The sequence below is a fragment of the Callorhinus ursinus genome, unplaced genomic scaffold (genome assembly GCF_003265705.2).
Source record: "Callorhinus ursinus isolate GAN/ISIS: 27379988/994484 unplaced genomic scaffold, GSC_fseal_2.0 scaffold2, whole genome shotgun sequence".
NCBI classification, from domain to species: Eukaryota; Metazoa; Chordata; class Mammalia; order Carnivora; family Otariidae; genus Callorhinus; species Callorhinus ursinus.
Window position 1 is genome coordinate 91,441,618 of NW_027397064.1, and position 12,940 is coordinate 91,454,557.

At 35.5% G+C, this 12,940-nt stretch overlaps 1 protein-coding gene across 6 annotated transcripts in view; it reads right to left on the reverse strand.

Moving 5' to 3' along the window:
* R3HDM1 (R3H domain containing 1) overlaps positions 1-12,134 on the reverse strand; it is a 131,849-nt gene extending 119,715 nt beyond the window's left edge. For all 6 annotated transcript variants that reach the window (XM_025856837.2, XM_025856818.2, XM_025856795.2 and 3 more), the window contains exons 1-2: positions 11,996-12,134; positions 10,352-10,562 (exon numbers count right to left, since the gene is read on the reverse strand). In XM_025856837.2, coding sequence (XP_025712622.1) covers positions 10,352-10,522 — 171 coding nt within the window. In that variant the 5' untranslated portion in view covers positions 10,523-10,562; positions 11,996-12,134. The remainder of the gene's footprint in view (positions 1-10,351; positions 10,563-11,995) is intronic.
* Between the last annotated feature and the right edge of the window lie 806 nt (positions 12,135-12,940).

A 12,940-nucleotide genomic window follows, 5' to 3' on the forward strand; every position in this document is an offset into this window, starting at 1 on the left:
GCTGCATGGCGTCAGTCATTTCTTTGAAGAATAATCTTTGAATGGCTTCATTCATTTAAAAAATACCTCCTACTGGCCCACAAAGGCCAGAGGGAGCCTTTGCTAATCTCCACTAGTGTCACTTGCAATCACTGTGCCTACAGTCTTCTGATACACCTGACTGAACATCTGTTTTACTTGTACAAGATCAATCTTCAGTGACCATGATCCTGATTAGGGTGGAGCCATCTGTGCTGGCACCTTTCATGGACTAGTAGAGCCTCTCTACTAAGCAGTAAGAAAGCAAGGTGGTTCAGGGCACACAGCAAGATGGTCTTCAAACCACTTTTAACTCAAGGCCAACACTGCCTAACAAATCTTGATTAGCCATCCTGGAATAAGCCTCCATGGTAGTTTTCAGCTGAGAAAAGCTACTTATGGCAAGAATCATGTTAAAGACAAAGGACTAATCTGTCCTTAGTCTCCCCTCATCAGCCTGATAGAGATGCTGAGTATCTTTCCTGAGCCAATTTGTGCCATGTATGCATGTGAGTTTAGCATTTTATTTTCCCTTTCTAAAACCCATCCATCTTGAGAACACCCTATCTTATCTCTCATCAGACAAGTCTCACAAACTAGGATGCAAGTCAAAGCCTCGGACAGGGATGCCCCCTGGAGTGTCCTCATTTTTGCAATGTAACATCTACAAGACTCAGCAAAAAGAGCTTGAGTTCGCTGGAAAATGCACTGAAACACAGATGGTGCTTTTAGGGTAGTTGGGCAAAAATGAGGTATCACTGCTCTGGAAAAAACAAATGGAGGTAGAAGGCTAGAGGCGAGTCTCAATCATGCCACTGGCTCTCCAGGTGACCCTGTGTAATTCATTTCCATCGGCGTAGGTATCTGGAAAATGGAAGGAGTGCTCAGATGAACTTTGGAAACTTTAGCTCTGAATCTTTGAGTTTAATGAATTTAACTCCAAAATGGTGGGTCATTACTTTGAGCTTCTCTTGCCAACTCAGGATCTTTTTTGGGAAGAAATGTCAATGGGACTAACAGAGGGCACCTCTCCTCCAAGGCATTTCTTCCCTAAGTTCTTAAGGTTTTCAGGAGGTCCATGGTTTTCAAAAGGAAACCCATCCACTCTGAACCCAAACACATACTCTCAAGTTCCCAGGCATTGGGTCTGGCACCAGAAGACTAATATAGTCTTGTCTCAGATCTCAGCATTGACTCTTTTCTTGAGAATGCCACATTCCCTCTTTGGTAATACTGAACCAGCCTAGTGGCTTTCCTCCTGTTGTCTGTGGGGCCATGATCAGCATATCATTGCTCTGGGCTGTGTGTGTTTTTGCTGGAAACACCCAAGGGTCAAGGAGTCTGGTGTGACTAATCATTTGGTTGGCGTAGCTTCCATAGCTTAATGGTTGTTTTCCTTTACTAGTGTTGTTGCTTTTCTCTTAGGCATCTTATGTCCTCACTGTTCAAAGTACAGCCCATTAGCCTGTCAACAGCCAATGCTGGCATCAGCTGGGAGGTTGTTGAGATGCAGAATCTTGGGGATATCAACCCACACCTTCTTCAGTATGTTTTGTGGTTTTGTAGTTTTCACCCTTTGACCTCCTTAAAGTTGTCAACTTTTAACAGGTCTGGCAGTCCCAGCTCCAAGGCCTGTTCTCTCTCAGGTATGCAGATTGTAGCAGGTATGCCTGGGGACTGGGGTGTCTTGGAGGTAGGGTCAGTTAGGGACTGAAAAAGCCCTCTTGGCTGGCCCCTTTGGTGTCATATTTAAGAAATCACTGCCAAATCCAATGTCATGATGCTTTTCCCCCTGTTTCTTCTAAGAATTTCATATTTTAGCTCTTATGTTTAGGTCTTTCATTCATTTTGTGTTAATTTTTATATACAGCATTAAGTAAAACTCCAACCTCCTTCTTTTGCATGTGGATATCCAGCTGTCCCAGTCACCATTTGTTAAAAAGACTATCTTTCTCCATGGTGTTGGCACCTTCTCAAAAATCATTTGACCATATATGCAATGCAAGAGTCTATTTCTGGGCTATTTTCTTACATTGGTCTGTAAGTCTGTCTTTTTGTCAGTACAACAGTTTTGATTACTGTAGCTTCGATACAAGTTTTGAAAATAGGATGTGTGAGTCCTCTAATTTTGTTCTTCTTTTTCAAGATTGTTTTGGTGGGTGTAGGGTGGAGCAAAATGAGTAAAGGGAATCAAGGAGTACAAATGTCCAATTAAAAAGTAAGTTACAGGGGATGTTATGCACAACATGGGGAATATAGTCAATAATATATTAATTTTGTATCCTGAGATGCTACCTAGATTTATTGAGGTATACATTTCACAGTGTATACAAAGGCTGAATCACTGTTGTATACTTGAAGCTAATATACTGTATGTCAAATAATCCTCAATTAAGAAAAATTATTTTGGCTACTCTGGGTCCCATCAGATTCCCTTTAAATTTTAGAATGGGTTTTTCTATTTCAGCAAAAAATGTCATTTGGATTTTGATATGGACTGCATTAAATCTGTAGATCATTTTGGGTAGTACTGACATTTTAACAATATCAAATCTGTTCATAAACATGGGATGTGTTTCCATTTAGTTATGTCATTTTAAGCAACATTATACAGTTTTCATTGTACAAGTCTTTTACTTCCTTAAGTTAATTCCTACGTACTTTATTCTCTTGGATTTTTTTTAAGGGGGAGCAGAGGGAGAGCAAGAGAAAATCTTAAGGAGGCTCCATGTCCAGTGTAGAGCCTGATGTGGGGCTCCATCTCACCACCCTGAGATCATGACCTCAGGAAAAACCAAGAGTTGGACACTTAACCAACTGAGCCACCCAGATGTCCCAGTATTTTATTCTTTTGATGCTATTGTAAATCGAATTGCTTTTATAATTTCCTTTTCAGGCTGTTCATTGTTACTGTATGGAAGTGCAACCCATTTGTGTGTGTGTGTGTGTGATTTTGTGTTCTGCTACTTTATTAAAATAATTTATTAGTTTTAACGACTTTTTAGGGAATCTTCAGTTTTCTACATATAAGATCATCTGCAGAAATTTTATTTCTTCCTTTCCAATTTAGATGCCTTTTATTTCTTTTTCTTGTCTAATTGCTCTGGCTAGAATTTACTAGTACTATGTTGAATAGAAGTAGTGAAAGCAGGCATCTTTGCCCTGTTCCTGATCTTAGAGGAAAAGCTTTAAGTCTTTTGCTACTGAGTATGAACAATGTTGGTTCTTCATATATGGCTTTTATTATGTTGATGCAGTTTCCTTCCAAGTTTTTTTGAATGTTTTATCAAAAAAGGGTGCTGAATTTGTGAAATGCCTTTTCTGCATCAATTGAGATGATCGAATGTTTTATTCCTTTCATTCTGTTAACATACTGTGTTTGTACTGATGGATTTTTATATGTTGAACCATCCTTGAATTTCAGGATTAAATCCCACTTGGTCAGGGCATATAATCTTTTCATATGCTGCTGAATTCAATTTACTAATATTCTGCTAAAGATTTTTGCATCAATGTTCATAAAGGACATTGGTCTTTAGTTTTTTGTAGTATCTTTGTCTGGCTTTGGTATCGTGGTAATGCTGGAAACACAGAATGAGTTAGGAAGAGTTTCCGTCTCTGTAACTTTTTGGAAAAGTTGGAGAAGGATTGGTATTACTTTTTAAATATTAATTTATCTTAGAGAGAGAAAGAGAGAGCAGGGGGAGGGGCAGAAGGAGAAGGAGAGAGATAGAATCTCAAGCAGACTCACCATTGAGCACAGAACCCAATGTGGGGCTTGATCCCACGACCCTGAGATCACAATCTGAACCAAAATCAAGAGTCAGACACTCAACCAACTGAGCCACCCAGGAGCCCCTGGTATTACTTTTTTAAATGTTTGGTAAAATTCACCAGTAAAGCCATCAGGTCCAGGGCTTTTCTCTGCTGGAAGATTTTTGATTACTGATTCAATCTCTTTACTAGCTACAGGTCTTTTCAGATTTCGTTTCTTCATGATTTTGTCTTTTTAGGTTTTATGTTTCTAGCAATTTGTTCATTTCATCTACACTATCCAATTTGTTGGTGCACAGGCATTTATACTACCACAGTCGTTTATAATCTTTTTATTTTGTAGAACTGGTAGTAATGTCCTCACTTTCATTTCTGATTTTAGTAATTTGAGTCTTGTTTTTTCTTAGTCCATCTAGCTAAAGTTTTGCCAATTTGGTTGATCTTTTCGAAGAACCAACTCCTGGTTTCATTGATTTTCTCTATTTTGCTTTTCATTTTTACCAGAATTTTATTGTCACAGTAAAAATTTAGCAGGTTGTTTAACAGACCTTAACATCTCTAGAAAGATGCTAAGGGACAAGGTCCCCAATTTATAATTAACACTGTTTGATACAAGACATGTATTAGGCCAATAAATGCATGCAGAATATGAAATATGCTTAAAGAACTTCAGTTTGAAATGGGTCAGAACTACAAGCTACTAGCCTGGAGAAAAACTGAGGTTTAGGAATAAGTGGTTAAGTTGTAATAGCACAATAAATGTAAACTATTCTTAAATTTACTGCCCTGTAGATCAATTTTGAGGGCAAATAAAAACAAACATCATTGATGATTTCAGTACTTTGGTCTTTTGTTTACAATAAAGGAACTTTAAACAGATCTACAATTTGTTTCAGAATATGAATGTGGAAGGATTCTCAAAACATTACTTGTACCTTAATTGCTACGCCAAACCAGACAGTTTTACAACAACAAAAGAAACAGAAACTTAAATCTATGTAGTCAACTTAATATAAAGAAATGGTACATAGGTTTTTTTTTTTTTTCTTTTTCCTTTTTCCTTACCATAAATGTCTCTTTTGGTCTAATAGTTTTCAGTAGTTTTCTTACCTTTCCCTGTACTACTAAGAATAGTTTAGATCTGTTTGAAGGCTCTTTATTATAAAAGAAAACTGAAAAAAGCACAAAAAACAAAACGTGGAACAATGAACTGTGACAAGTACTGTTAAGAAAGAACAATCTTTACGAGTTATACTATGTGTTAGCATAAAAACAGCCACCAATTAAAGACCCTCAATTAAGAGGAAATCTATTTCAAAAAGGGGATCATTTTTATATGTAATTACTATGAACAAAATAAATTATAATGGTTGAAATGCTTCAACTAAGACTCCTAATACACCTTGAAGAGTTTACTAATTTTCAGTACTCTTTAATAGTAAGGATTAATGGTAATTATGTGGGAGGAGATAATGAATTGAAATGTTAAATGTCTAGCTAAAGGTCAGCAGCAATAAAAACCACGGAGTTGGGCTGATCATTTCCACTGGAATAATAGAAAACATAAAGTTTTCTGAGTTGGAAGACAGGACTTTTAAATCAATAAACCGACAAACCAACACCAATCACTAATTGGTTTATATCATTTAACACTTTGGGCAAAAGAACACAGGGTTAAATATCCAAAGACCTAAATCTTAGACTCTAAGGAAAAGTCCATGGATAAACTCACAGACTTATCTGGTTTACAGTTACCCCTTATATTAAAGATAAAGGATCTCAGCATCCTATTGGAATTTATTAGAGGAAGTAAAATATTATGTAAAAAGATTTCTACATCTGTAAGAAGTGAACTTCTTTATACATGTAATAATGAAGCACTGTGAAAAGCAAATGTGTTTATAAGTGCTAGCTATTTTATGTGCATATAACCCAGGTTCAATAGAAAGAGTACCAAGTCCTTGAAATAATTTAAAAATTAAAGTGCACTATGGGAAGTGAATTTTAGTTTTAAAAGTTGAACTCATTAAATATTAATAAAAGACAATAAAAGTACAGTATACAGATCTAGAACTTAATGCAAAGGAACAAAAACTGCACTGAAATTTTGGGGAGCTTATGTCAAAAAGTAAGTTTTTTTATTTTATCACTAAAAAAAGGATGTTGTGTGACAATAAAGGGACCAATGTGAGGAGCCATACAGTTGTACTATTGCTATTAAATAATTAATAACATGCTAATGATTATAAATATGATACGGTTAAGAGAATCTACCATTTGCTAGGCTCTAACTGTATACCAGGTATGTTATGTACATCCTTTATATCTTTGTTAGACAAATAAGAAAACAGTTAAGATATGTATGATTTTGTATAAACAGACTTTTATTCAACCCGTCAAATAAAAACTTCTTTGCATGTTTCATCAGTTAAGGAATTTAATGCCCATTAATCTGTTGAAGTGTACCTATACCTTGAATTTTTCTGATAACCTTATTAGATTGCCATTGCTTTCTTGTCTCTTACATGCCCCATCTTCCCCTTTTTAAAGATATGCATTGGAACTAACTCAGGGATACAAGATGTAAGAGTCTCATCTTGATTATCAAAGGGCCTGCTACAGAAACTGAGAATATACTAAACACCTACTTCAACTGATTCTGTGTCTGGAAAATTCACTCATATATGTCAGAAGCTGTTCATGCACTTTGGCACATAAAGGCCTAGTTGTTAACAAAAATCGGTTATTTCCTCCACAACAAAGGTAACCAACACAAACTGAATTGGCCATCCTATTGTTCAATAAATAGTTTGTCGATAGACCATTGCTTAAATTGCTCTAAAATATGTTTTGGATCGTGTTTACGTACACATGTACACGGATGAATACACCTAGACAAAACATCTGTCAAGTAAAAAGATACAACTGTATAAGAATGGGAAAGTTGAGTATGACCCATTAATAAGTAAGTAGAGTACAAGATTCCTAATTTTACATTTCAAATAAATTATTGCAAAAAAATCAACACAATTAATTTACTCTAAATTTAATCTGAAAATTCTATGGCTGAGAAAAACCAAACATCAGACGTCACATAAATTAGTTATACAAAGAAAACCAAAGCAAACACTTCCTCCCCTGCCCCCACCATTCACCCCATATTAAATATCAGTTGTAGTCAAACAAAATTTAGAAATTTGGCTCCTCATCACCTCTGTCTTCTAAATACTTCATAATCATAGAAAGTCCAATATGCAACTTAAGATTTGCAATAGCATGTGGTATTAGAAAAGTTACTAAGCAAAAACTATGCACGATTATTTGGGACCATAATTATTAGTTCAGAACAACTCCATAGCAATTACATGGGTAACTTAACTTCTCGATATTAATGTACACAGATTGCTTGAATTAGCACTAAAGTATTCTTAAGGAAGTAATCCTTAAAATTCTGTAAAAGATTATAACCTGAAACAAAACTTTGAATAAAAAACAGAACTAAAATTTTTTAAAAGTAGAGAGTCACGCAAGTAGAATTATTTATAAAAGCAAAGGTTAAGGAGCTCTATTAACAGTCTCTACTTGTAACTATCCACCGTGATGTCCAATGTTTGCTGGCTTCTCCCTAGTTGGATGAAATTTTTAATGTAAATGCTATCTTTAACAGATAGTAGAAAATCGTAAGATGTCTTCATAGTATTAAAGAAGCTAATATATCCCTTCATTTAAAAATGACTTTTTCTAGGGGTACCTAGGTGGCTCAGTTGGATAAATGTCTGCCTTCAACTCAAGTCATGATCCCAGGATCCTGGGATGGAGCCCTGCATTGGGCTCCCTGCTCAGCGGGGAGTCTACTTCTTCCTCTCCCTCTGCCCTTCCCTCTCCACTTGTGCTCTGTCTCTTGCTTTCTCTCTCTCTCTCAAATAAATAAATAAATATCTTTTAAAAAAATGACTTTTTCTAAATAAAATACTAAGGGGATGGCCAGGAAATTAAGACTTGGAAATGGATAAAATGTATGATTGTTGAGGAAAACATTTTCATTTTCCTAGGTCACTTCAAGTATTACTGTACTGAAGCAAGACAAGTGGACATAAGTTTATTCATGGTAGTTCACTTTCAAAATGATATAGAAGAAAGTAGAGAATATATTGGTTTATTCAAAATTCTTAATGGGAAACCTATGTTAGTTCGCACATACATCTAAATTTGAGTAAAAATAACAGTTGCTATTTTCGAGCCCAACATAGGGCTCGAACTCACAACCCTGAGTTCAAGACCTGAGCTGAGATCAGGAGTTGCACTCTTAACTGAATGAGCCACCCAGGTGCCCCTAACAATAGCTGCTACTAAAATTAAATCTTTAGGCAGTATCTTAGAGGTACCAAAGAAAGATGAACTGTCTACTAGTATGTTAGAAGAAAGGCATTTCATAAAGAGTAATTCCATATTAAGTTAAAAGGTAACTTTATATTAGCCAGATTCTTAACAAGATTCTATTCTCTTAACACAGTTGTTCCAAGCAGAGTTAATATTCTCACACATAGTAAATTCTTAATAAACATTTGAATAAACTGTGAATATAGCATTCAATGGATTAAATGAATTCTCATGTTCTCTTTGTTCCTCTTCCCAACCTTTAATACAGTCACGATGCTATATGGAATATGATATCAGAGACCATGCCATTTTTGCTTACTACAGTATTTCCTTGACATAGAATAGGCCTTCAATAAGCGTTTGCGTAATGCATGAAATTTTCCTATAATATCAACAATTGGGCCATGATTCGACAGTCATCATCAGAATGTTCTTGTGCTTATTGCCAAGGGCAACACAATAGACACAGTAGGAAACGCAATAATCCAAATTAATCACTTGTTTATAAGCATGACCTAGAAGAGTGAACATTAGGTGTAAAAAAGGGACTAAAACGAAATCTTCTACTATTTCAATCATGAATGCAATAGAATTTTTGCAGATTTTCTCTGATTCAATCAGGATACTGGCATACTGCCATCACCAAGTATAGTGATTGCAGGCTTGGCAATTTTTTGTTTTAAAAAGTGCTATTACTAAAAATGCCTAGGAAAAGTACGTGATTTCTCCCAATTTCTTAGGTAATTACCACTTGACTATACTTGATAAGTGGGGCCTAAATGCTTTTTTATAGCTGTGTGAGTTGTTTTCATTTTCTAACACATTTTTGGCATATACTGGGGAATAACGTTTTTGACTGAACGAAGGTATGAAATAACTTTTAAAAGAATCTTCTTTACTTATAAAACAAACAAAGACAAAGTAGCCCTCATGTAGCCCTCAAGATCTCCAGGATGTATTAAGAATGAGAGAGTAATGATGAAATATTTTCTCCAAAAGCAGAATTCTTTATCCATAGGGCTAAACTAAAACAAGTGAGTTAAAAATAGTATTTTAAGGTAAGTTTTTTGTGGCAGATTAGTCTTTCCTACTGAGAAGCAGGCTCTAATTCGCCTTCCTTTACATCTGGATTAACTTTACTGACGTGTGTCATCAAAAGACAACAGTGGAATAGACATTCTGGGACTTCTGAGCCAGGTCAAAAGAACGCTTGCAGCTGTGCTTGGCTTTTGAAACAGTTTCTGTGACCCCCTGAGTTGTCACATGGTAAGTCTAACTACCCTGGGCCTCCCATGCTGGAGGGGCCGTAGGCAGGCACTCCCAGTTCCAGCCGACACTACATTTCTGCCGTTCCCACCAAGGTGCCAGATATGTGGGTGAAACAGTTTGGACCTTCCACGCCAGCCCATCTGTCAGCTAAATTCCAGCAAAAACCACTTTTGATGCCTTGTGCAATAGGAAGTTCAGTAAGCCAAGCCCTTTTTCTTTCTGACTCACAAATCATATAATATTAAAAAATAAAATGGTGCTTAAAAATTATTAACCCTTTGTTTTGCAGTAACGTCTTCTATAGCAAGAAGATAACTGGAACACTTAGAAGTGAATGTATGTACTACCTGAAATAATTTTTTACCTATCTTGAATCTGTTGACCAACTCATCAATTTCCAACTATGTCTGGAATTAAAAGCCTTCTCCACGGTTAATTCTGTCATCATATATGTGTAGTGACAAAAGCCTCAAGTGACTTCTTTTTTCCCCACCAACTACTTTTCTTAGTCATGGATGACTGCTTCCCTGGAGGGTTGTTTTTGCCAAGAGAACTATAGTTTTCAACGCTTATTCTGCTCTCTTTTAAGGGCTCTTAGGTTAGACTCTGAACTCTCACGACACTAACAGGTGCAGAATGGTACGAAAAAGTAGAAAGCCAATAAAAAACATATTGGCCACATACAAATAAAAGCAATTACATTACAAGTAAATACAAAGCAAATCAAAGATATAAGCAATTCAAAGAGCTACACTCAACAAGCTAATCCAGACCGCTAAAAAACCAGCCGGTCAACATGTCCCAAAGGATCAATTTAACCTTTTAGAATTCTGAAAGTGAGTTTGGTATAAAGAGTATAACTATATCTTGAGTATTTAGTATTTGTAGCCAGAGAGAAAATCCTGTTTACCTGCAAATCAATATGGTTGTCAATACAACGTTCATTCTTCTCTGCCAAAATCTTCCCATAGTTTTCTGATTTGATAAGATTTTCAACTCTGGTTGTATCTTTCACTTCTGCCTCCAAATCCTTCATTGTTTCAGTTTCATTTTTTACAGTAACAGTATCAGACATCCTCATCAGCAAAGGTTATTTTAGAATTCTACAGGGAACTTGAAGCCTTAGCAAGAAAGGAAAAAAATTTAAATTCAGTTTGAAACATTTCTTAAATTCTTTGAAATGTTTGAAACATTTCTTAAATTCTGTACAATATTGACTAAGTGCCTTCTATGGTCCAGGAATAATGTTGAGTTTACAAAGGCAGAAGCAAAATTCTTGCTTTCAAAGAGTACAGAGCTTAGTGGCAGACATATACAAATTAAAAAAAAGCATAATACAACGAGATACGAGCTATAATAAGGATACCAGGTAATTCTGATGTACATATCACTTTTTTTTTTTTAAAGACTTTTATTTATTTATTTGACAGACAGAGAGCACAAGCAGGGGTAGCAGTAGACAGAGGGAGAGGGAGGAGAAGCAGACCCCCTCACTGAGCAGGGAGCCCTATGCAGGGCTCGATCCCATCATGACCTGAGCCAAAGGCAGACACTTAGCTGAATGAGCCACCCAGGTACCTGCACATTTCCCTTTTAAAGGGTCTTAAGAAACATTAAGGAGTGAGCCATATCAAAGTAAAAGACAATGGTTGCAGAGTTATAAAAAATACATATTTAGATGACATGAGAAATCTTTTTTATCTAAAAGGATTTCAGGAGTATCATCCTGTAAGAAAAATGTATTCATATTATAGCCTTCATTTAGATTCCTAAAGTTCTAAAATTCTTAAATTTTCTTTCAATTCCAAAAGGAAATAATTAAAAAAAAATAGACAGCAACATTGTATACAAAACACAGTTGGGAATGTGCATTAATAGTCTGCATTAGGAATCAAGCATTGAAAACTTTCCTGACTAATGTGATTCAGTGCCTAACAACATGTATTACCAGACACTGAGGAAATCAAATCCATAGGATGCTAATATATTTCATATCTTTAGTGAGGATAAGAAAACATTGGGGACTTTATACTGGATATCAGATAGGAATGTATGAGGGACAAGTATCAATTTAGATCCTGTGAGAAATGTGATATTGAAGAGGAGAACTTGATGTCAACAACTTATATTTTTTTCTAGCTTGAGATATAATTGACATATAACAATGTGTAAGTTCAAGGTACATGACATAATGATTTGATACTCACATATACTGTGAAATGACTGCCACAATATATCGCTTAACATAATAACAATATCTAAACAGACGAACAAAAAATATCTAAACACAAATTTCAAAAGTCCATAAACAATCTGAAAAGGTTAAAAAACAAAAAAAAGAGGGAGAAATAGATTCTAAAGTCACAGGTAGACTAAACTGAATTTAAAAGTCTTCCTTAATTATATTCCATGCCAGAGTTAATTGGCTCATTCTCAAAACAATAAGGTTATTAAGAGAAAGGGCATTTCTTAAAATACTCTGGTTCCTTGCTTTTTATTTGTAAGATTTTGAAAGAAAAGGGATGTGTTTTTCTCAAGTGTTCAGACAGGTTACCTGACGTATCCTATGGAACTGGGATTGTGGTGTCCCACAAAAATAAAATAAAGTAATCCAAGGTTCTTTTTCGCAGTTGTCAGCCAGGATGTCAAGTGTATTGAACCATCTGGAATCTGGCAGGAGGAGTCCCATGTCCTTGTCACCACTGTAGGTTCCTGGGCTGAGGACTGTTGTGGATCAAATATATCATACCTTTCAGTGGCCTAAAATTAAAACGAAAGGAAATATTTTAATAAAATAGCCAAGAGAAATGGAACACTATATAGTAATTCAGAAATTAAAAATGCTACTGTTGGTGAATTTATTATTTTCTTGTCCTAAACAAGAGTCAGAATGCTTAATTATGACATGTATTTTGTGAGCCTGAAGTCACTCAGGGCACATAGCGAATTTAGCAAGCAGTAAAAGCAGAGGGGAGAAGAAAAAAGGGAACTAACATATAATAAGAATTTAGTATGTGGTCAGTGTTGTAAGGGAGATAACTGTTTATTTTATAGATAAAGGAAAAAAAGGTTTGCCTAAGATTGTGACCAAAAATGCTTAACTCCAAGAAGAGTTTTCTTCCAGAGCTACAACTCTATGGACTTAAGGGAAGACTGAAGTTGTGAATAATGATCACACTCTAGGTTTTTAAGAGTACAAAAGAACAAAAGGTTGTAATAAGTCATTTAACATTTTCAAAGAAACCCACATTGGTCTGTTAAAAGCAAATGTCTATGAAGGGTAGAATGACTATTTTCAAAGACATATGAAATGCCAAAATTCTTCCAGTGTCATCTGTTTTTAAAGTCAGTTTCATTTTATGTTTCTCTAGTGCAAATGAATATATTATAGCAAATAAACAGCTCTAAAAATCCTACATAGCTTTTCCATGTTCCTTTGACAGTGTTGTTGTCAATAAACAGATCAGTACAGTTTTAAGGTGAAACAACTGAATATAGT